The sequence below is a fragment of the Cynocephalus volans genome, chromosome 5 (assembly GCF_027409185.1).
Source record: "Cynocephalus volans isolate mCynVol1 chromosome 5, mCynVol1.pri, whole genome shotgun sequence".
Taxonomy (NCBI): domain Eukaryota; kingdom Metazoa; phylum Chordata; class Mammalia; order Dermoptera; family Cynocephalidae; genus Cynocephalus; species Cynocephalus volans.
Window position 1 is genome coordinate 122,351,810 of NC_084464.1, and position 26,355 is coordinate 122,378,164.

Genomic DNA, 26,355 nt, shown 5'->3' on the forward strand with positions numbered 1-26,355 from the left:
GGAAGGGGAAGAAAAAGGAAAAGGCATTGAAAACCTATTCAGGGAAATGACAGCAGAAAATTTTCCAAGTATTCAGAGAGATACAGACTTTCTGATCCAAGAAGCTAAGGATCTCCAATCAGATGCAATCTCAAAAAAGTCCTCTCTGAGGCACATTTCAGTCAAATTATCCAAAGTCAAAGACAAAGAGAAAATCCTAAAAACAGCAAAGAGAAGCAACAATTCACCTATAAGGAAGCCCCCATCAGACTAAAAGCAGACTTTTCAGTAGAAACATTACTGGCCAGAAAACAATGGGCTGATATATTCAAAGTACTAAAAGAAAAAAACTGCCAGCCAAGAATACTATAACCAGCAAGACAATCCTTCAGAAATGAGGGAGAAATAGTGTATTTTCCAGACAAACAAACTTGCAGAAGCTAACCACCACATGACCAGCCCTACAAGAAATCTTCAAGGGAGTCCTGCATCTGGAATCCAAGAAATGGAAATCAAAACCATGAATACACAAGATAGAACAAAACCCACTGGTGGAACAGACATGCAATTTAGAAAGAGAACGATACTATATTTTACCACTTCCCCAAAACCACAAACACTGAAAACAATGAAAGAGAAAGAAAGGAACAAATGAAATTTAAAACAACCATACAAAAATCAATAAAATGCTACCACTAAGAAAATATCTCTCAATAACAACACTACATGTAAATGGCTTGAATTCCCCACTCAAAAGACAGACTGGCTGGATTAAAAAACAAGACCCAACTAAATGATGTCTTCAGGAAACTCACCTCACCTGAAAGACACATATGGACTAACAGTGGAGAGAAGGAATAAAATATCCCATGCAAATGGAAACTAAAAACGAGTAGGAGTGGCTATAATCACATCAGAATTAAGACTCTAAACCAAAAACTACAAAAAGAGACAAAGAAGGCCATTATATAATGACAAAGTGATAAACTAAGCAAGAGGATATAACAATCATAAATATATACACATCCAACGTTGGAGCACCCAGATATATAAAGCATACACTATTAGACCTAAAGAAAGAGATAGACCCCAATACGATAACAGTTGGAGACTTCAACATCCTCTCTCAACACTAGACATATCATCTATGAAATGAATCAACACAGAAACACGATTTAAACTACACTTTAGAACAAGTAGACTTGACAAATATCCACAGAACATTTCATACAACAATGACAGAATATACATTCTTCTCATCAGTGCATGGAACATTATAGAACAGGACAGACCACATGTTAGGTCACAAATAAAGTCTCAATAAATTTTAAAAAACTGAAATCATTTCAAGTATGTTTTTGGATCACAATGGATTAAAACTAGAAATCAATAACAAGTGAAACTTTGGAAACTATATAAATACATGGAAATTAAACTTGCTCTGGAATGACCAATGGGTGAAAGAAGAAATTAAACAGGAAATCAGAAAATTTCTTGAAACTGATGAAAATAAGGAAACATCATCCCAAAACCTATGAGACAATGCAAAGGCAGTACTATGAGGGAAGTTTATGGCAATAAACATCAAGAGAATAGAAAGACTCTAAATAAACAACTTAAAGTTTCACCTCAAAGAACTAGAAAAACAAGAACAATCCAACCTCCAAATTAGTAGACATAAATGATTAAGATAAGAGCAGAATGAAACTGAAACAGAAACAAAAAAAGATCAAAAGATTAATGAAACAAAAAACTGTTTTTTTGAGAAGACAAATAAAATAGACAAAACAGTAGTGAGTCTAACTAAAAAAAGAAGACACAAATTAAAAAAAACAAAACAAAACAAAAAAAAACCCAGAAATGAATAAAGAGACCTTATAACCAATACTACAGAAATACAAAGAATCATTAGAAGGTATGATGAACAACTTTACACCAAGAAATTTGAAAAAATTTAAGAACAGGATAAAGACAAGGATGTCCACTCTCACCACTCCTATTTAACATAGCATGAGAAGTACTAGCCAGAGAAATGAAGCAAGAGAAAGAAATAATGGACATCCAAATTGGAAAAGTCAAGTCAAACTGTCCTGTTTGCAGATGACATGACCTTATATATAGAAAAACCTAAAGACTCTACCAAAAACTCCTAGAGCTGATAAATGAATTCAATAAAGTTGCAGAATACAAAATCAATATACAAAAGTCGTTACTGTTTTTGTACACTAACAGTGAAACAGAAGAATAAGAAATCAAGAAAGTAAGTCCACTTACAATAGCTACCAAAAAAATAAAATACTTAGGAATAAATTTAACCAAGAAGGTGAAAGATCACCACAATGAGAATTACAAATTGCTGCTGAAAGAAACTAAAGAGGATACAAAAAGATGGAAAGACATTCCAAGTTCATGAATTGAAAGAATTAACGGTATGAAAATGCCCTAACTATCCAAAGCAATCTACATATTCAATACAATCCATGTTAAAATGCCAATGACATTCTTCACAGAAATAGAAAAACTAACCCTAACATTCAGATTGGAACAACAAAAGACCCCAAACAGCCAAATAAATTGTAAGCAAAAGTAAATAAATCCAGAGGCATTACACTACCTGACTTCAAATTATACTACAAAGCTATAGTAACCAAAATAACATGGTACTGGCATAAAAATGGAAACACACACCAACGAAACAGAATACAGAACCCAGAAATCAACACACAGACTTACACTCAAGTGATATTTGACAAAGGCACCAAGAACATACACTGGGGAAAGCACAGCCTCTTCAATAAGTGGTGCTGGAGAAACTATATATCCATATATAGAAGAATGAAATTAGACCCGTACCTCTCACCATATACCAAAATCAATTCAAAATGGATTAGACTTAACTATAAGATCTGAACTATAAAACTCCTAGAAAGAAACATAGGAGAAACACTTCAGGAAGTAGGACTGGGCAAAGACTATGAATAAGACCCCCAAAACACAGGCAACAAAAGAAAAAATAAACAAATGAGATGATATCAAACTAAAAAGTTTCCACACAGCAAAGGAAACAATCAACATAGGGAAAAGACAACCTACAGAATGGGAGAAAATATTTGCAAACTGTGCATCCAACAAGGGATTAATATCCAGAATATACAAAAAACTCAAAGTAAAAAAACAAATAATAGAATTAAAAAATGGGCAAAGGAGATGTATGGACATTTCTCAATGGAAGACACACAAATGGCCAATAGGTACATGAAAAGATGCTCAACATCACTAAGCATCAGGGAAATGCAAATCAAAACCACACTGAGATATCATCTCACTGCAGTTAGACTGGCTATTATCAAAAAGACAGAATGACAAATCCTAGCGAAGATGCGGAGAAAAGGGAATGCTTCCACATTGTTGGTAAATTAGTACAGGCTTTATGGAAAACAGTATGAAGGTTTCTCAACTACAGACAGAACTACCATACAACCCAACCATCCCACTACTGGGCTTATACCCAAAGGAATAGGAATCACCATGTTGAAGTGCATGCCCATGTTTATTGCAACTCTATTTACAATAGCCAAGATATGGAACCAACCTAAATGCCCACTGACGCATGGCTGGATATAGAAAATGTACTACATATACACAATGGAATACTGCTCAGGCAAAAAAAAGAGTGAAATTCTGCTATTTGCAGCACCATGGATGAACTTGCAGAATATAATGTCAAGTGATATAAGTCAGGCACAGAAAGAGAAATACCCCTTGTCCTTACTCATAAGTGAGAGCTAAAAGAAATAAACAGAAACAAAGTAAGAAATAATAAATGCATTAATATGTTAAACTTTCAGAAGGAGAGAACAGAACTGTGGGTGAAAGGGAGTTAGGGAGAAATTGGTTGATGGACAGAAATAATTATTACATTTTATAATGACGGATATGTCAACTATCCTGATTTGATCATCAGATATTATACAGAAATACTGATAGTCAACTCTGTACCCCACAGATATGTATAATCAATTATGTTTCAATAAAAATAAATAAATAAATAAATGCAACTTATGAAGCAGGAATTAAAATCTTCAGAAATAAAACAAAATTGATGGGGCAAAATGACTAAGTAAAAATCAATGATTAAAAATGGATGTCTTCAGGGGTTTATGCATATCGATGGTGGGTAAGCGGTATGTTATGCATACTGGTATATGCACAACAGTGTATGGGATACATAATAGGTGCTTAATAAACACTGAGTGAATGAATGAGTAAATGAATGAACAAATATTCGGTGAGTATCAATAAATAATACTGTGTTTTAAATATCAAACTAGAAGCAAAGTGGATAAAGATATTGACCTAAAAATATTTTCTGTACATTGAAATCAAGTAACAAGTAGAAGATATAACTTCCACTTGCTGAGTCACTGCAAAAAGCACAAATCACTGAAAAAGTGTCAATCAAATAATGATACCTGTAGCATCATACTTACCCCACTTACTTAGCAATACTTAATTCAATCTAAGATAGTATTAATATAAAATTATAATTATTTGAAATAACCAATCATTTTAATTATAGTAGTTACAGAATAAAATGAGTTGACAGAATCTATTTACTATCAACTGAAATCATTCACTCTGATAATGCATTCTGTTCTATTTTTGGTTTGCAAAACTAGCACATACAGCAGCAGTAGAAGAAATGAAATACATTCTACCTGGCACTTGGCTAATGGTGTGGATAAAAATAAATTTTCAGAAGAGTAAAGAATTTCTCCACTGGAGGACCAATCCATGCTTAGAGAAGCAGTTACTGCTTGGCTGCTTACTAACAACTTTCCTGAAGCCGTGCTGTATCTGTCGTAATGTCAGAGAACTCTTACCACCGAAAGATATCAACAGACAGTCCATTTTCTCTTCCCTACTTCCTTCCTCAAAGTTAGTCTGTAGGTTCTATTGTTTCTTTTTTAATATATGGTTGTAATCATCCATTTTATTCAATTCTTACTGCCATAAATTTCAATACCTTGTGACCAAGCTACTGTAAGAGTCTCAGCCTCCTAATTGATGTAGTCAGTGTTATTTGGAAAAAGCCTACTCTTTCTGCCATGTCTTGATTACATAACTGCCTTTCCTGGACTCTGTTCTCATGTTTCTTTCAGTTCTAATGTCCAGGAGGTGGTACAAGTACCACTCCTCCTGCTCTACTATTGCTTCCTCCTCTTATTTTCTATGATGGTACCAGTCAATACTGATGGTTCTTTCTACTGGACAGCTGTGGTACTTTCAAAATCCCTCACTGACAATAACTCAATTCAAATAGCATATTAAAAGGCGCTAGCACATTGCCTGAAACCAAGTAGCCAGCTAAAAAAATATGAGTTTTAAAAAATTTATTTACTTTCTATCTTACTGTAGGATGCAGTTTACTTAAATTATTTTAAGTATATGCCTTATTTTCCATCCTTGAGGACAAGTTCATATTAGATACCTCCTTGCAATTATCAGCATTGTGCTTTACTCATAATCATGTACCATAAATGTAACACAGAAAAGAAAAACACACTTCTTAATATTTGAAGAAAAATGGTGTTTAAGTGTATATATTAAACTTAAAAACCATATTTTAATAGTCTAAAGGTGAACAATGCAAAATTTTCTGATATTAGTCCCAAGCTTTTGATTAAGTAGAATCATAAAAAGAAAAGAGATAAAATAAAAATAACTGCTACTCTGAAAGGGCTACTTAATTTATCATTTCAAAGAAGCAATTACAGTAGGAAAAATTCCCCAACTCGTTCCACGGAATTGAGCTGACAAAAAGCTAATGTCTGTTAAGATTTGGAAAGATACCTGTATGGATTTACAAACTGCAAATGTGCAAAACTTTATCTATCTGTTCTTTTCTCTTTCTTTAAGGGGATAAACAGCCAAACTAATTTGATTTTTCCAGATTTGCAAATTTTATAATGGATTAAAGTCCTGAGGGAACTAACAACAGATGGGTGATTGTGTATTCTCATTTCAACTACCTTAGGGTTTAGAAAACTGTCAGTTTTAAAAAGACAATCAATTTCTCATTTCAAGAAACACGAAAGAACATTGAACATTTCTATCCAGCATTTGCTTGGAAACATCTTTTATATTAAAACATTTTTTGTTTATTTAAAGTATGAGTAAATAGAGTGAAATTTTATAATAGCAAACCATTTGCCCACCAACCGAAAAATACATGATAAAGGATGAAGATACTTAAAACTTCGGAAAGAAAACAATACTGGACACAAGCTCACCATGTCACAATACTAAATATTAATCAATCAACAGAAAGCAACTTTATTTTTATCTTTACTATAAGACTCCTGTAGATAGGTGTTTGGCTGGAGCCTTTAAGGAATTTAAATTCGCATTCAGGATTTATCTGCCTGGATAATACAGTCAACAAAGCCAGCATCTCATATCTCAGCATAATTTAGAAATATAACAGAGGGCAATAAATGTATGCACGCTGAGCACATTGTTGAGTATTTAGATGACGTATACAACACAATTTTAATTTTAGATTATCTGCAGAAAATATGACCCAGTAAAACAATGTGCTGAAGAGAGCTGTAGAAATTGGAGATTATTATACTTAAGACTAAAGAGATACCCACTCCAGTCAGGCAAATCTTCACGATTATCACCTCTTACTCATTTCCTGTGTTACTCAGACTTGATCACTAATTCCTGAATATTTCTCACATACATTTTTAGGTTTATTTATAAAGCTATAATTTGCTTTACGATTGCTTTTCTTCTTACTCACTTCCTCTGTTACTGAGACTTGATCATTAATCCCTATATATTTTTCACATACATTTTTAGGTTCATATATAAAGTTATAATTTTCTTCACTAATACTTCAAAATCTCTTCACCATTTCTGTTTTCCTTCCTCTATGCCTCAGTTTCCTTTTAAATATCACGATTATGCCTGCTTTAGAGAGCAGTTATAGGATTGAATGATATAATGTATATCAAGTACCTCACCACACCATGTAATTTACAAGAGGTGCTCAACAGATACCAATTCCCTTCACCTTAATTTTTGTTCAGTGCTATCTTATATATTTTTCTCATTTCTTTCATTCTTTCATGATTTCTTTTATCCCTTTCTCAAATATTTATTAGATGTCATGATGTGTAAATAATTAGATATAGGTTCATCTGTGTATTCATAAATATCAACATATTTAGAATTGTTATAGAAATATATTTGTGTGAATATATATGCTTATTCAACAGTATATATATTTAATCAAAAGTCAAACGCCATATTAAAAACACAAAGGAGTTTGAGACCAAATAGAACAATTTAAACTAGCCATATACAATAAAATAAGCATTAAAATGGTAGTTTAAAGTGAATGCAATAGGAGTAGAGAAGAGGGAGTTCCCTTAGAAGATGGAAGGTGATATTCTAGCTGTTACTTTACAGTTAAGTTGTACATTATCATGTAGGAGTCATGGGGAGGGAAATGTCCAACCAAAAGGAGCAAAGGTTCAGTGAGGTGAATGCATAGGATGTGTTTAGGCAGTGATGGGTTTAAAGCTACAAATATAGGTCTGGCCAGACTGGAAGCATATATTTTTATTTATTTTTATGGAAATACAATTTATATAGTATTTAGCTTGAATAAATAACACATAAATGATGGTTTCTTCAGCAAAGGGAGAAGACATGTCATCCTTATGGGGAATGGGAGCAATTCCCCTTGATGATCTATTATCATGAGTCTATGCTACCTGTCTACTTTCTTCACTGTCCCTTCATTCACTGCCCCTTAAGTACTGGACATTCAGCTTTGCCCTTACACAGTTACTGAAATAATCTTCCTCAGGTACAGATGAATTCAAGTAAAGCTTCTACTAAGAAACCTTAAATGGCTTACTCTATTGCTTATTAAATTAAGGTAAATTCATTGACACAGTCTATAACGCCTTCCTCTCTCACTCTTTTATCCATTATTTCTTTTATTTAGCTAACTTTATTGACATTGCTGTTTTAGGTGCAGAGATACAATGATGGGTTAGACATAGAAAGCACCCTATAGGAGTTTACAGCAATGTGAAAAATTAGACTTTAAGTCAGAATATGAGAGAAACTACAATAAGATGTGTGAAGGCTTTATATACCAAGCTGGTGGTTTAGTAATTTGCATTTCCAGCCGATGCCTTTCCTCTAAACTCCAGATTCACATATCCAACATGTACAAAGCATGTCTACCTGAATGTCTAGCAAATATCCAAACCATAACATAAAAGCCAGCTAGCTCTTAATCTCCCCCCCCAAACATATTCCTCCCTCATTCTTCTTCATCTCAGTGTATGATCCTTCCATCCTCCCAGTTGCTCGGAAAAACAGTATAGACTTCCTTGACTCCTTCCTTTTCCTTACAGTCCATATTCAATCTGTTACCCAATGTTGTCAGCGCTTCACAACATACCCAGAATCCAAGTACTTCTCACCATCTTCACTACTGACATTCTCATCTAGGCCATTACTATTTTTCACTTGGATCTCAATAGCCTCTTAACTCATCTCCCTACTTCAGCCCTTTGTCTTCTTTCAGTCTTTTCTCACATGACAGCCATAGTGATCTTATAAAATATAAATCAGCATGTCACTCCTATGTTCAAAATCCTGTAATAACTTTCAAGGTCCTATATCACCCCCACCTCTCTGGCTTCAACACCAACAAATTCCTCCACCTTACTCCTTTCCAGCCATATTATTCTCCTTCCTGGCCATTTGTTGGAACTTTCTTCCCCGATAATGCCCATTTATCTTGCTTCCAGTTCCTCTGGTCTTTGTTCAAAAATCACATCATCAGTGAAACTTTTTGTGAATACTAGTTAATATTGTATCCCTCGCCCCTACCTAGCACTTCCTAGCTCCCTTCTCTGCTGTATATTTCCCATTTATCACCATACCATTAGACATAATCTTTTACTTACACACACACACACACACACACACACACACACACACACACACACACACACACACACACACATATTTTTTTTTGTCTTCTCACCAGAAAGTAAACTCCATGAAGGCAAGATTTTTTCCTCTCTTTTCTTCACTTCTGTGTCCCAGTGCTTAGGAGAATGCTAGTACATAGTAGGGGATAATATCTATCTTTTGAATAAATGAACGTATATGTTTGTGTCTGGAGCAGGTGCCAGGGGCAGTTGGCAGCAGCACCAATAGCTTAGTGTTCTTGAAAGATAAACATGAGGCACTGAAAGAAAGAGATGATGCTAGAGAAGAAGGAAAGTTTAGGATGATGTAAAGCCATGGGTGTCCTGGCAAGAAGCAGAGACTTTATGCAGTGGTCAGTGGTGAGCTTCTATGGGGTAGAGAAATGAGTGGGTCAGACCTCGACATCAAAAGTCACTTTGAGAGCAGTGTAAAGAATAGCTTTGAAAAAGAACCACACTCCAAGTAGAGACAGCAGGTAAAGACACTGTCTTAATACCTTAGGCAAGAAGTGTGACAGTGGCCTAAACTAACATAAACAAGAGTAAAAACAGATATAACCAGATAAATTTGATATATATTTAAAAAATAGAATCAATGTAATTTAATAATTGGGGCTGGTCAGTTAGCTCAGTTGGTTACAGCACCGCCTTATAACCCCAAGGTCACAGGTTTGAATCTCTGGACCAGCCAGCCGCAAAAAAAAAAAAAAAAAAAAAAAAAAAAATAGAATTAAAGAATGGGAGGGAAATGTGACTTACAAAAGAGTCAATGATGAGTCTACAGTTCTTGGCTTAGATGACTGTACTGTCTACCAAGAGATACAATTAATAAGATATCAATAAGATATTACGAAGTGAAATCATTGTTGGACTTTTTTTTGGGGGGGGGGGGCACTGGCTGGTAAGGAAATCTGAATCCTTCACCATCTTGGTGTTATCAACATCATGCTCTAACCAAATGAGCTAACTGGCCAGCCCCTTGTTGGACATTTTGAGATTGAGGGGATCTGTAACAAATCCGGGTGATGTTTACCTATTTAGGCAACTGAACACATGAGAATAAAGCTTATGGTAGATCTTTGATTGGAAGACATAAATTTTGAAGTCATCAATATGTAAGAGGAAGGTAAAATAATATGAAGAGATGAGATCACTAGGGATACTGGATAAAATCAGAAGACAGGAAATCACTGCCTTAAGGAAAAACAATTTTTAATGGATAGAAAGAAAAAAAAATGTCAAAACAGAGTCTGAGAACTACAAGAAAACCCAGAAATACGCAAAAAAAAAAAGAGACTGATTAATACCTGAAATGTACATGACATCAAATGTGAGATTTTTAGGATGGAAAAACTTGTGCATATTTGTAGTCTAATTACACATCTCTAAAATTTTATCTGTTTGCACACAGTATTTTTTCAAATTTCAAAATGTTTAAAATGTACCTGTATATTCCACTGAGGGGAAGTAGCATTCAGATGGGCTTTCAGTGAGATGAAACACAAATTTTTCAAGTAATTCTATTAAAGCTGTAATAAACAAGAGAAAAATTAGGATATAAAGGTCAAGAATGATACATGATAATGCATCTCTAAATCACAGACTAGTATATAAAAGTCATCTGAACTTCTTTACAGTTAAACTCTAAGGGGGGCCCAATTCAAAATGCACACTATTTTAGTATTCTTAACAACATTTCTGATTTAAATTAAATTTTAATAGCTTAGCTGAGTCTATTCAATGTAAAACTGAAAAAGAATCATCTGTTAACATCTTCTAAGGATTATTTCAAAATTTGCTAAATTATTTCAATACAGAAAGAAAAGTATCACTAATTAGGATACAATATCTTACCATCATTATTTGCACATACAGAGAAAAAACTAGTGGACTCCAAGATCAGGAGCAATGCAGAGCTCATTTCCCTTTCAAAACCAGGACATACTATATGTTTTGTATACTTTGCAACTGATGGTATCTGTTCAAGGCAACCAGGTCAAAAGTAAACTTGCCCTATCTGGTTTAGAAGTGACAAAATGATTCTTTTCTAGGCTGATGCACTATGTTAGCATATATTACACCAAAGATGGATATAACCAGGTGGATTATAATTAATATGCAATTGAGTGTTTTTTTGCTGGAAAGATATATATCTGTAAAATCACTAAAAAGCTTATACACATAGCATGTAAACCTTAGTCACCTTTTAAAATTGTGCCCTAATTACAATAAGAATATTAATTATGACCTATATTAACTGAATGGATTTTATTTTACATCCAAATATATTTTAAGCATACAATTCTTGAAGAAAATTAGTGTTCAATGTGTGAAAAGTGCAAAATCAAAGAGGAATAACATATGCTTTTCAATAATTGTAGCTGAGAAGCTATATATCAATATTTTAGTGGCTTAAGATAAAAATAAAATGTTTCTTTCTATTCATTGAACTCCATTCATATTACAATTTCAAAGTGAAATAAGATGAATATTAAAAAGTATGAGAATACAATAGTCAGGGGTCAAAAATGACACCAGTATTCTGTATTATCTATGTTTACAGTTGCTTAGACTGGTGCTATCTTCACATGCATAGGCACAAATTCTATCACACTTATAAAAATCTTTCAAAGGTCTTTCTTCTATGAATCCATATATATATATAAAATAGTGGCCCTCAGGTGAGATCTTTTAACTTCTACGTGTACAAACTTGTTTATATGTTATTTAATTTTGTTTCTGGAGATTATAAATTATGCAGAAAGAACAATGTCTTGATGAAATTCAGATATAATTACATCAAACGAGAGATTTTAAATTTAATGATGAGAATAATCTAAGATGTAAGATATACAATTGTAACAAAGATTATACAGAAAAATAATTTTAAATGGAAATGACCATTTAAAACTCAAATTACAATGTAATTATTTTCATTTTAGCCCAATCATGTTTGCTACAAGCTATGTATTTGAGTGCTTAAGTTCATGGGAAAAATCACAGCATACTAATAAGCAACTCTTTGAATCCTGTGCCCGAAATTGGGTTTAGCAGTCAGATATACAGCGAAATACACTTCAGTGAATTGAGAAAATTCTTCATCACATCTGTGAAGGAGCCACACATAACATGATTTGAAATTTATGAGTCACTGGACTAATTGCAAGGCACACTATTTTCTGGCAAGTACTGACTTTGAAGTATGACAGTTACGTTAGATCAATATATTAGAAAGTTATAAATTAAAATAATTCCATATGCAAAAATGACATCACATCACTACAGCATTCCAAGAAGGTTCTGGATTTCTAATCATTCCAATATATTCATTTTTCCCAACAACCCTATGAACAGCACCATAAATTTCCAGATATTTTGAGATAGGCTATAGTCATGAAACAATGTCAAAAATAGATCCACATACAGTAATTGAGTCCATGATTCCAATCTCATTAGCACATCTCTCTAACCAACCATAAATATAGTAGCTCAACAGTGTAATTAATTATTAAAGTGGCTATTTATCTCAATATGACCAATAGCCTCAGTCATTAATTCACTCGAAATTCCATTACTTATAACTCAAAAAATTAATTCATGTCACAAAACAATTCTTAACTTTAAAGATCAATTAACTCTAGAATATTACTACCCAGAAAGCAAGCCATGGAATATTGTTTTGTCTAAAGTGGATTTTTAAATTTTACATGACAGACTTGGAATTTTCATAAAGGATTTTAAATTATGGGCCTTCTCTCTTTAATCATACCTATTCCCTGGGGTATGAATATGACATTAATAGACTGTAAAACCCAAATTTATAATATTTATACACCAAAAAGAAGACTTGAATTTTCTGCTGAGGAAAAACTGAATGCAGATTACTCATGGATACTTAGGTATTGACTTTGCTTTCTCTCTTGGCCTCGCCAGCTCCTATGGTCTGAATGCTGGTGTTACCCCAAAACTCCTATGTTGGAACCTAAAACCCAATGTAATAGTATTAAGACGTGGGATTTGGGGGAAGTGATTAAATCATGAGGGCTCCACACTCATGAATAGGATTGGTGCACTTATAAAAGTTGAAGGGAACTGCCTTGCCTCCTTTCCCATCATGTGAGAATGTGGTAAAAAGGCACCATCTTTGAAGTAGATAGCAAGGCCTCACCAGACACTGAATCTGCTGGCACCTTAATCTTGGACTTCCCAGACTCCAGAACGGTAAGAAGTAAGTTTCTATTGTTATAAATTGTCCAGTCTAAGGTATTTTGTGATGGCAGCTCAAACAGACTAAGACACTATCACAACAAAACTTGTGCCGAAAAACTGGTGATGTTTGTAAACATTCAAATTTTCTGCATTCACTTTTTATTCATTTTTAATTCATTTAAAAAGATATTTTATCACTGCTAGCATATCATCAGATCATATGAAAGTTACACCAACAGAGCTCAATTTTTCCCCAATTAATTGATCATGCATGTGTCTGTTCTTTTTTTTTTTTTTTTTTGTCGTTTTCGTGACTGGCACTCAGCCAGTGAGTGCACCAGTCATTCCTATATAGGATCCGAACCCGCGGCGGGAGCGTCGCTGCGCTCCCAGCGCCGCACTCTACCGAGTGCGCCACGGGCTCGGCCTGTCTGTTCTTTGAACACTTGCTTATTCAAGAACTTATCATGGTTCTCATATCCTTAACTCAAGAAGTTAGAACTCCACTAACGAGTTGCAAGCACTTTACAATCTTACCCCATCCAATTTTGTCTAGTTTTCATACGAATTAATATAAGCACAGTCATATTATTATTCTCAATGTTCTCAAATAATTTATATTCTTGCTTTCCACTACTTAAAAAAAAAAAAAAAACAAACTTCTATTTTGTATAATTATATATTCATAGGAAGGTGAAAGGAGAGTAAAGAATTAGAGAACATCTTTTAGGCATTCTTTTAGGGTAGACTGACAACAAAGTCTTAGTTTTCCTTCATATGAGAATGTCTTAATTTCCTCATCACTCCTGAGGACTATTTTCAATGAATACAGAATTTGGGTTGATAAATCTTTGCTTTCAGCACTTGAATAATGTCATTTCACTTCCTTCTGTCCTCCATCTTTTCTAATGAAAAGCCTACTTGTTATCTAACTATACTTTTTCTTGGTGTGAGTTTCTTTGGATTTCTGTATGGGGTTTGCCCAGCTTCTTGAATCCACAAGTTTAGGTGCTTTGCCAAGTTTGGGAAGTTTTCAGCCATCATTTCTTCAAATATAGTCATGTGTCACTTAATGATTAGGATACATTCTCATAAATGTATCCTTAGGTGATTTCGTCATTGTTCAAACAAAACCTAGATGGTATAGTTATTACTCCAAGGCTACAAACCTCTACAGCATGTTACTGTACTGAATACTGTAGGCAATTATTACACAGTGGTAAGTATCAGTGTATCTAAATACATCTAAGCATAGAAAAGGTAATGTGTTATGCAACAGCTACAACATCTCTAGGAGATAAAAATTTTTCGGCTTTCCATTATGATCTTATGGGATCACCACCATATAAGTGGTCTGTCATTGACCAAAATGTCTTTATGCAACATATGACCATACGTTTGCAGCCCTAGCCTCTCTTTTCACGACTCCAATAACACAAATGTTAGCTCTTTTTTGTGGTTCCACAGGTCCCTGAGACTGTTTTTCCCCTCTGTCTATTTCCTCTTTGTTGTTCACACTGGGTAATCTCTACTGTTATATCTTCAAGGTCACTTATGTCCCCTCTATTCTGTTGTTGAACTCATTCATTGAGTTTATTTGTTATTGCATTTTTCAGTTCTAAAATTTACCTTAGGTTTTCTTTATATCTCATTTATTTGCTGACACTTTATATTTTTAAATTTGTTTCATGGGTGAAACAAATACATGTGAGTGGGGAAAGGAAGGAAAGTAGGGATTTTGGCCATGTTACCACTGGGTAATGGTCAAAGTCCTGCCTCTCTCTTAGGCCTCTCTGATATCACCCTAGCAGGGAGAGGCAGTGGAGCCCTGTTACTGCCAGGTGAGGATGAAAGTCCAGGCTGCACTCTGGGCCTTGCCGGCAAGTGTGTCCTGTGGTGTTGGTTGGAGTAAAGTGCAAGACAGTAAACTTTCAAAATGTTTTCTGTCTTACTAGGCTGTCCTTTTCCTGTTCCTTTGGCTAGAGAAAGTAGGCTTCTATTGTCCCCCTGCCCCAACTTTTCTCCCCTGCATCTGTTAGCACTCTTAATCACTCCATCTAGAATATGAGAGACAAAAGGAAAACCCAGGGAACTCACTTCTGATTTTTTCCTGGGTCTGAAGGTCCCTAGCCAATTTCTCTTCTCTCAATCTTCCCGAATCATCTTAGGTTAGTGTTACATACAATACCCATGGTTTTCAGTTGAATATATTAGGAGGGATAAGAAAAAGAACATTTTACTCCATCTTTCAAAAATAGAAATCACCTCTGTACCTCTTTTCATAATGATTTAATTATGTATGCCCCTTAAAGGCTGAATGTAAATTCCATTGTATAAATTAAACTACCATACACAAACTTTTCCTGTTTTTATTCTTAGTCTCTATGAAATCATTTTTTTTTTCTCATATTGTTCACCATGTAATTGGTATTGAGTCTTAGAAAATTTTCTGACTGTGTCAAGGATATTTGCTTTACAGCCACAAGTAGATATAAGATAGGTCATTTTAAGTCTATAGATACACAACATCTTTAAGGATATTATTTGGATATATCGGTTTAGCTGAAGCACAGAAGAATGCAGAAGGTGATGGAATAATTAGGACTTGAGGTGAATTCTTCCTTCCCATGTTGAGCCATGCCAAGAATAGGGGCTGGGAGAAACGTAGCCTTGATAACAAAATCACAATAGGCAGGTGCCATGGGAAGAATGCCACTGAGGATGAAATGATAGTGATATACATGATGATGTTCACAAAGGTAAATGAATGGGAGAACCAAGGAATCAGTGCTTTTGCCCTCTAGCACCAGCCATTGTACATCTTCCTTTTAGGCTTCAGGCTTCTGTTCTCATCAGCAGTAGTCTCTCTCATGCTTCCCCTCATGAGCTTTAATGTCTGCATGTCCGCTTACACTAAGCAGTCAGTCTGTACCTCAGCTATATGCCTCTTACTTTTTAAATGATTTAGTGCTTTGATTTTTTTTTTTTTAAAGATGACCGGTAAGGGGATCTTAACCCTTGATTTGGTGTTGTCAGCACCACACTTAGCCACTGAGCAAACCGGCCGTCCCTATATAGGATCCGAACCCACAGCCTTGGTGTTATCAGCACCTCACTCTCCCCAGTGAGCCACGGGCCGGCCCTAGTGCTTTGATGTTATCAGATAACCTAAATTATTAAAGATTTGGGTCTTCTTACCGTATATTCAAAATGAAATGTGATTAATACTATATGTTCTCACTCATAGGTGGAAGCTAAAAAAAAGCTGATCTCACATAGGTAAAGAGTAGAATAGTGGTTAGTACAGGCTCAGGAAGGGTAGGGAGTGGGGGTAGAGAGCGATTGCTTAAGGTTTACAAAATGACAACTAGATAAGCAGAATAAGTTCTAGTGTTCCACTGCACTGTAGGGTGATTATAATAAACGATACGTTATTGTATTTTTTCAAATAGCCAGAGAAGAGGATTTTGAATATTACCAACACAAAGAAAGGATAAAGATTTGAGGTGATGAATATGCTAATTACCATGATGTGATCATTACACATTGTATACATTATTGAATTATTACATTGTATTCCATAAATATGTACAATTATTATGTGTCAATTAGGAAAATAAAATGTGATAGTTGTCACTGGCTAGGGTCTCAGGGAGTCAAGTGAGACAAGCAAAGCATTATAAGAAATCAGATCTACAGAATCAAATGAGTAGATTTTAAAATTACGTTGTAGAGGTAAGTATGTCCAGTGACATAGAAAAAGCTATACAACACTGTATTGAGTGAAATGACAAAAGAAAATAGTATGATTGGTACTGACTCATTTTGGTTAAAAATAAAAACAGTGATAATCTCCAATGATAAAATTCTAGGCTAATTTCAGTTATTAATTTGCTTCTTTATAATTTCTGATTTTCCTAAATTGATAATTTATTAGATAATAACAGTCTAGTCAAATTAAAGTAGTGGCAGAGGATACGGATGAGAAAGAACAAATTAAAGACATATTTAGGAATGAAATCTGTACGACTAGTGACTGGGAAGATAGGAGTCATTCAGGAGCTAGAAGTCAAGGAGAACTAGGTTTCCCTTTCAATGACTGGGAATGCTAGATGCTATTGATAACAATCAGAAAAGGGAATGCAACAGAAAGTATCTACTTTATATTCACCTTATCTCATACAGGAAAAATTTAACATTTGGGCAGCATTAAAATTTAAACAAATGGTAGATCAAAGGGGAGAATAGGATTAAATTCTGAAAGCAAAATAAAAGGAAACTTAAATATGGCCAAAGGTAAATTAAAAATAACAAAAACATACTGTTTTGGGGGGTTATTTTAAAGAGAACATTTAACTCATATAATCCTTTTTATTTAGAATAACTATGTAGAGCCATCTAATGTCCATTGCTGGAGACCAGTTTTTGCGCCTAGCACCATTCTCCATTAAAGGGAACTAGAACCCCTCAGACTCTATATCTAAGCAGTAAAAAATATTCCAGAAGACCTCATTGTTTCACTAAGCCAAGAATCTTTCAGAGGTAAAAAGAAACAAGTTCAAAAGGATAAAAGAAGTTAGCCTAAAGAAAAAGCTCTAGAGTCTAACTCATAAAAATTAGGGCATCTGAAAAACAGAGTTAAACAAAACATATTATAGATAATTATAAAGTATACCAGAGTATCCAATATTGTCTACCAGATACATTGTACATGTTATATATCGACTAATTCAAATTACACAAATCCTATCCTAGAATTTTGGTCATAAATTATCAATCAATATCAGTGAACAAAAACAAGAAAGACATAGAATATATTTTAAATGGCATATTTAATTATTAGGTCACTAATAAAAAATAAATAAAAATATTGATTGATTAGAAAGTAATGTGAAAAATGCAAAGGATTCTTTTCATAAGGAGTTGACTCTAGAAACACAGATGTAAAAGGTTACAAAATACTAAATTTGGAATTTATTATGGAATATATTATTTACAATGCATAAACACCGTCTTGGTCTAACTGACTTAACAGTTTTTTTATAAAGAAAAGAAATTTATTTATGACAGTTTTGGAGGCTAGGAAGTCCATGAGCATGGCACTGGCATCTGGTGAGAGTCATCCATGGTGGAAGGCTGAAGTAGGGAGCCAAACTTATCCTTTTATCAGGAGCCTACTCCTGCAATAACTAACCCACTCCCACAATAATGGCATTAATCCATCCATGAGGGCTCTGCTCTCGTGACCTAATTACTTCTTAAAGGCCCTACCTGTCAACACCATTACACTGGCAGGTAAACTTGAACATGTTTTGGAGGGGATATTCAAATCACAGCAGACATAAGAAATTAAGTCAGTAAATACAGGAGCAAACTAGAGTCAATTAGATCTACTGGGACCTTCCTGACAATGAACAAAACAAAACAAAACAAAACAAAATCACAGAATTGTGGAATGATGTGTATTCTAATAAATAAAAACCACATGCAAATGAAGAAAATTAATTAAGAGGTTCAGCAAACATGTTCTAGTTGGTTCTATCTTAGGAAAAAGGTCTAGGATAAAGTTGGTGGGGGTTGGAGAGGAGATCAAAAAAAGACAATGAAAGGGAAGAATCCAACTTATATTTTAAAAGACTGACTTATTTCTGCAAGCTTAAGAGAGGGTCTAGGTCACGTAATCTATTGCTTCTCCCAGTGACACACTGTGAGGGTAGAAATATGCAATTGTACATCTACATCTTCTCACCTGTTTTTTTCATAAGCTTAGAAGGAAAACTCCAGAAATAGCTACAGTACAAGTCTGGTAAAGTTGGAGATTTTCTCTCTGGTAACTGTTTAGATGGCCTGGATTTAAATCAATTCAGGAAAATTCCCTGCCCTCACCACTGCCACCAAAGACAGTAGATGCCCGTAGTGTGGAGCAAAACAGGAAATCAACAAGTTTTCAATAAATTCCTGTTAATTCTATTTCTTCTTCTAATTCTAATTTTTTTTAGCTTCCTCATTTTTGTATTTATAGAGAAATTAAGGCTAATTCATTCACTCATTATAATTATGAATAAATAATTATTAACAAATGTGCATAGTACTTACTGTGTATTATGGAGCATTATACAAGGGTCTTATGGAGAAACGGCATAATAATTAATAATTTAAAAATATTTAGTTCTTGATAACTGTAGACTACTCACATTTAAAACCCTAGTTGAGCCAGATTACACAGCCAGACTGTGTATGTGTGTGAGCATGCATATGCACACATATACACATATAAACAAGCATACCTGTCTCTCAAATACATAAATTTAATATATTTGCATTGATTTTACCCTCAAAATTAGTTCAGCTCATGAGAAATAAGTGCTATGAGATACTGAGATATTAACATTTTTTTACCATAATCTATCTAAACAAGTGTCATGCTTACCTGTGTTTATTTCATAAATGTTCTCCCATGTGAAAAACATTAGGCATTAAGAGTTAGTATAGCAAAGTGATAGAGCATTGAGTTCAGCATCAGGTTGCCTGGGTTCACCTCTTGGCTCTGCTACTGTGAACTGGGCTAGTTACCTAAAATTTCTGGGCCTCAGTTTCTTTATCCATAAAGTGTAGACTATCATATAAACTTGCTATGAAGAGTAACTGAGTTTTGTGTAAGCAACTAGACCATGTCTGGTAGTGAGGACCAAATCTATTATTGAAAGTAACTTTCAGTATAATGGTAGACACAGTATCAAGGTAATGAATAACTGAGGTCAAGACATGTGGGAAATGCTCCAAGATTCCGAAGAAAACACAGTTTTAATAGGAACTTTCTAATTGCTTATCCTGTTTTGGAGGCATGGATAATGGTTAAACAGGCGGTATTTCTCTTTTGTCTTATCACTATCCCTGTTAGACAGAAAGAAACTCAGAACTACAAATTTACTTTTGTTTAAACTGAACTTCATTACAAACTACTCCTTTCTTAATTTGTTCTATACCCTTTGGTATGTGCAAAACTCACTGAGACAGCCTACTTTATTCTCTATTATATAATAAATGGTAAGTATATATTTATAACAGATATTTTACAAATATTTTGGGGGAATATAACATAGCTTAACTGCTCACTTTTATACTCAAATTTTGGAGAATAATGTTTGATTTCTTGACCATAAATATATATACCGTGATTCTTTGAGAGTATAATTTCTCCAACAACTGAAAAAATATAAATTATTTTTTTCCATTTTCTACTTTTAACTTTATAATAAATAACAAATATGAAAATCATAAAATAGCTGATAAAGTGGGCAATCACTTCTAAATTATAGTTTTCAGGGAATTTAGCTCACATTGACATTAACACTTTTTTCTTAGAGCTTCTTTTTACTTTACTCAAAATAAATAATGTTAACTTAAAAATAAAGATCTCAGGAAATGTATGCACTTGTAAATATCTGAATATAAACTTGTTTGCTAAGTTAGAAAATATAGATCTGTTCCTTTAAAACAAAATTTCCTTGGGAGTCACTAAGTTATTTGTATGGATATGGCAGAGTTTCAAAATATCTAGTTGATAAAAAATAAAATTTCTAAAAAACATAGGAAGATGGTATATTGAAGTGAAAACTGGTAAAACCAAGCAAACTTCTGCCCAGGCAAAGGTAAATCAGTATTCTAGTTTTGCTTACCAAGACAATTTAGACAGTGCAAAAAAAGCTTAGGAGTTTCTCAGGTTTTAATTTTGTTCTCTCAGAATCAATTTTCTCTGAAGTCAATGGACTTCTAGAATTAGTATGTTTTCTAGATATGTCATTACTAATGCTCAGGAACTGAAGCTTCTATTAATATAACTTATGTAACAAATAAACAAACAAACCCCACAATGGAAACAATGTACTCACCAATTCCACTGATTATATCAGGTTTGGTCTTCATCATTCTGCAAAATTGTCTTCGGCAATTTTCTATCCACTCAGTTTGTTTCTCAGATATTTTAAAGCGTAATAAAAGCTTGCCACGATCACTGTCTAATAAGAAAGGTAACGTGTTAGAGTATAATAATAGGACATGGTAGATATACTGAAAAATAAGTATTAATGTTAAATATGTAAATAGTTGCAAATTTCACAAAAAGCATAGAATATACATGGCTTTCAAAAAAAATCAGGTATTTTTCTGTAATTACATCTTATACCGTCTGATAGAGTTTGGATGTGTTGTCCCCCCAAAACTCATGCAGAAACCTGAGCCCCAATGTGACAGTGTTGGAAGCTGTTTGAGTCATGGGGGCAGATCCCTCATGAATGGATTAATGCTCTCCCTGGGGGAGGAAGGCTTGAGTGAGATATTGCTCTATTAGCTCCTGTGAGACCTGGTTGTAAAAAAGACCATGGCACCTCCGCGCTCTCTTGCTTCCTCTCACCATGTGATCTGCTTGTACCTGACGGCTACCTGCCACTTTCTGCCATGAGGAGAAGCAGCCTGAGGCCTGTGCCAGATGTAGCTGTCCCAGAATTGTAAACCAAATAAACCTCTGTTCTTTATAAATTACCCAGTCTCAGGTATTTCTGTTATAGCAACATAAACAGACTGATACACCATCAACTGTTATTTGACACATTTATTAAAAGCTCATAAAATGGATTGTTTATTTGTAATCTTAATTCTTGAAGTCTTTTTCTTATATGAACATGGCTCACTCATTACTGAGTATCTAGTATAGCAGATGTTGTCGACCTTAAGATATCATTACATAGACTGACATGAACATTACATTCATTCTTCATGTACATTCAGGTGCAGTATTTATTCATTCAAAGCAAAAAGAAAGCATAAATGTAGAAAACGTCTAGTTAATCATTTAGTTCCGCTTCCTGAAAATAAAAATTATACTGAAAATAATGAACGGTGTTAAAAGAGTACCTATAGCTAGAATATAACTTTTCTTCTAAGTAAGCTCATGAATACATGGCAACTTCCATTTAATCATGTAGCTTTAAAGTTACTTATTCTCATGAAATGCTTTATTTAAAAAAAAATCAATGAATCATAATTAAATGAGGAATTGGTGTCATTAAAAAGGATATATGTAAATGTATTCATATAGACAAATACGTATGTAGAAATTCAAGAGAGATAAAGGAAGCAAAGACACTTTCTGATTTGTTAGAAGAATATGGGGGAAATCAGTAGTCACATAAACTCATACCTTTTTCTTCACCACTTTTCTTGAAAGAGATTTTGCGGATTGAAAGAAAACAAGAATCTTTTGAAATTATAGAGTCAGAGGGTAGGTTGCTTCTGCCCTAGAATGTGGTCTGGGAAAACCAACACTACAAAATACATCCACCTAATCTCTACTTTAGGCAGATGAATGCCCCCAGGAATATATTAGTGATCAACCTGGCACTAGAGAGGAGTTCAACCAACAATTTCTTAACTTTTCCTTAAAATAAATAAAATTATAATAAGAAAGCAAGCCCTTATTCTTAAAAGTTTTAAAAATCAAATAATCTTTCCAGCATAACAATTACTTTGATTTAATTTTTCCATCCAATCTTTGTAAAAATTCATTTAATAAATGTGCATGGAGTTCCTCTTATGTGGCTGTAATAAAGACAAATATCACCACTGCCCTCATGAAACCTACATGTCATATAAAGCATACGTATATGTGTGTACATGTGTATATACACTTACACATATAAAAGATTATAATAATAGTGTAATCAGGTATATGATTCCTATAATCTAAGTTTCAGTTTTATTTAGCTCTAAAAAAGCCACTATGGATTTCTTCATGTGTAAATGGAGAAGACAGATTAGTTGATCTTCTGGCACTAATCACTTATGATTATGTAATCACAGAAAGTGGATCATTGAGGGAATTATGTAAGAAAAAATTATGAAAGATACTTCACAAACTTTTTTCATCCTCTAGAAATATGGGCATTTCTCACAGTTAAAAATATTTAGTAATTTGATACAATGTTAACTGAAAAACACATATATCTGTGTTATCATTGAGTTTTAGAAGAACAATAAATAATTCCTCTATTTTCTCCTCCAAATATGGGGCCAACTAAGTAGTAAAAAGGTGTAGATAAATAAAGTTGAAAGTATCAGTGTTAGGACTGAAATAGCTAAATTAGGCACCATTGCACGGATCTGCTGCTGCACATTCCTCTAAATGTCTTTCCATCTTTCTGAGTTCTTTTTAATTTCTTTTAGCATTGATTTTTAGCTCTCATTGTAGAGATATTTCACCACCTTGGTTAAATTTGTTCTTAGGTATTTTTGTTGTTATTACTTTTTTTGGTGGCTGTTGTAAATGGGCTAGCTGTCATGATTTGTTTTTCTGCTAGTTGATTACTGCTGTATAAAAAATTGTCCTGATTTTTGCCCATTGATTTTGTATCCTGCAACTTTACTGAAATCATTTATTACCCTAAGAGTTTTTTGGTAGAATCTTTAGGGTTTTTCCATATATAGGATCATGTAATCTGCAAACAGGTACAGTTTGAGGTCATGTTTCCCAATCTGTATGCTCTTTATTTCATTCTCTTGTCTGATTGATCTGGCTAGTACTTCTAATGCTATTCTAATATCCATTCAGGATAATATTGGCATTGGGCTTGTCATGGATGGCTTTTATTGTGTTGAGATACTTTCCTTTCATACCTAATTAGCTGAAGAGTTGTTATCATGAAAGGATGGTGAATTTTGTCAAATGTTTTTCTGCATCTATGGAGATAACTGTATGTTTTTTGTGCTTGATTTTGTTAATGTGGTGTATCACATTTATTGGCTTGCATATATCGAACTATCTTTGCATCCCTGGTAGGAATCCCACTTGGTCATCCTGTATAATTCTTTTATGTGTTGCTATATTCTGAATGCTAATGTTTTGTTGAGGATTTCTGTATCTATGTTCTTCAAAGGTATTGTCCTGGAATCTTCTGTTTTTGTTGTATCTTTGTCTGGTTTGGGTATCATTGTGATGCTGGCCTCATAGAATGAGCCTGGGAGAATGGTCTCTGTTTCAATTTTTGGAATAGTTTGGAGAGAATTGATATTAATTCCTCTTTAAAGGTCTGGTAGAATTCAGCAGAAAAACCATCCAGTCCTGGGCTTTTCTTTGTTGGGAGACTACTGATTACTGCTTCAGTCTTGTTGCTTGTTACTAGTTTGTTCAGGTTTTCTATTTCTTCTTGGTTCAGTCTTGGTACTTTGTATATGTTCAAAAATGTAACCATTTCCCCCAGGTTTTCAAATTTGTTAGCGCATAGTTGTTTATAATAGTTTCTAATGATTCTTTGTATTTCTGTGGTATTGGTCTCCTTTTTCATTTTGATTTTTGTTATTTGAGTTTTCTGTTTCTTTTTTAGTAAGCCTACCTAACGGTTTGTCTAATTTGCTTATCTTCTTTAAAAAACAACTTTTTTTCCATTCACCTTTTGTATTGTTGTTTGGGGTGTCTATTTCATTTAGTTCTGCTCTGATATTATTTCCTGCCAACTACTAATTTTGGAACTGGATTGCTCATTTCTCTAGTTCTTTGAGGTGTAGTACTAGGTTGTTTATTTGAAATCTTCCTTTTCTTTTGATGTAAGTGTCTATTGCAATAAACTTCCGTCTTAGAACTGCTTTTGCAGTATTCCATCATTTTTGGTGTCTTCATTTTCATTATTTTCAACAGATGTTTTGATATCCTGTTTAATATGTTGGACCCATAGTTTGTTCAGAAGCATGTTGTTTAATTTTCAATGTACTTAAAGGAGAAAACAGAAATGAAGTTAACAGAGGTAGGAAAGGAGGATAGGGAGGGGAGGCAACGGAGGAATTGGTAAAGAGCCACAAAAAACAATTACATTCTATAATGCTGAATATACTAATTACCCTGATTTGATCATCACATGTTACACACAGGTATTGATATTCACTCTGAACCCACAGATATGTACAACGAACTGGTTTCAATAAAAAATAAATTAAAAATAAAATCTAAAAAATAATAATTTTCATGCATTTGCATAGTTTCCAGAGTTTTGCTTGTTACTGATTTCTAGTTTTAATTGCTGTGGTCTGAAAAGATACTTGAAATGATTTCAATTTATTTAAATTTGTTGAGACTTGGTTTTGACCTCACATGTGGTCTATCCTAGAGAATGTTCCACGTGCTGATGAGAAGAATGTATATTCTGTAGTTGTTGGATGAAATGTTCTGTAGATATCTGATGGGTCCAAGTGGTCTAAAGTGTAGTTTAAATCCTGTGTTTTCATGTTAATTTGTTGCCTAGACAATCTGTCCAGTGCTGAGAGGGGGGGTGTTCATGTCCCCAACTATTATCATATTGAGGTCCCTTCCTTAGGTCTAATAGTGTTTGCTTTATATATTTGGGAGCACCAGTGTTAGCTGCACATATATTTATGAATGTTCTGTCTTCTTGCTGGATAGATCACTTTATCACTATATAACGGACTTCTTTGTCTCTTTTTATGTTTTTTTTAATTTAAAATATATTTTATCCTATAAAAGAACAGCTACTCCTGCTAATTTCAGTTTTCATTTGTGTGGCATCTTTTTCCATCCATTCAATGTTAGTCTGTGTATCTCTTTACAGGTGAGGTGAGTCTATTGAAGACAGCATATACTTGGGTCTACCTGTGTAATCCAATCAGTCAGTCTGTTCCTTTTGAGTGGGGAATTTAATCCATTTACATTTAGCATCAACACTGAAAGGTATTGTACTCCTGGCATTTTATCTATTTTTATTTGGATGTTTTAAATCTCTTTTGTTCCCTTCTTCCCCCTTTATTAGTTGTCTTCAATGTTCGTTGTTTTTTTGAGGTTGTAAGATAGTTTCTTTCTCTTCCTCATTTAAATTTTTGTTCTACACATGGGTTTTGTTGTTTCTTCTGTATTTGTGGTAATGGTTATCATTTTTTGGATTCCAGATGCACGACTCCCTTGAGTATGTTTTGCATGGCTGGTCATGTGGTGGTGAACTCATGCAGTTTTTGTTTGTCTTGGAAATGCACTATTTCTCTCTTATTTTTGAAGGATAGCAATGCTAGGTATAGCATTCTTGGCCGACAGGTTTTTTTCTTTTAGTATTTTGAGTATATCATTCCATTCTCTTCTGACCTG

The 26,355-nt window shown here is 34.0% G+C and overlaps 1 protein-coding gene across 2 annotated transcripts in view; it reads right to left on the minus strand.

Annotated features, from left to right (window-relative positions):
- Positions 1-26,355, minus strand: part of TBC1D32 (TBC1 domain family member 32) — a 235,283-nt gene that overhangs the window by 41,744 nt on the left and 167,184 nt on the right. For both annotated transcript variants that reach the window (XM_063097734.1, XM_063097733.1), the window contains 2 exons: positions 21,107-21,232; positions 10,451-10,534 (listed from right to left, as the gene is read on the minus strand). In XM_063097734.1, the coding sequence (XP_062953804.1) occupies positions 10,451-10,534; positions 21,107-21,232 (210 nt within the window). The remainder of the gene's footprint in view (positions 1-10,450; positions 10,535-21,106; positions 21,233-26,355) is intronic.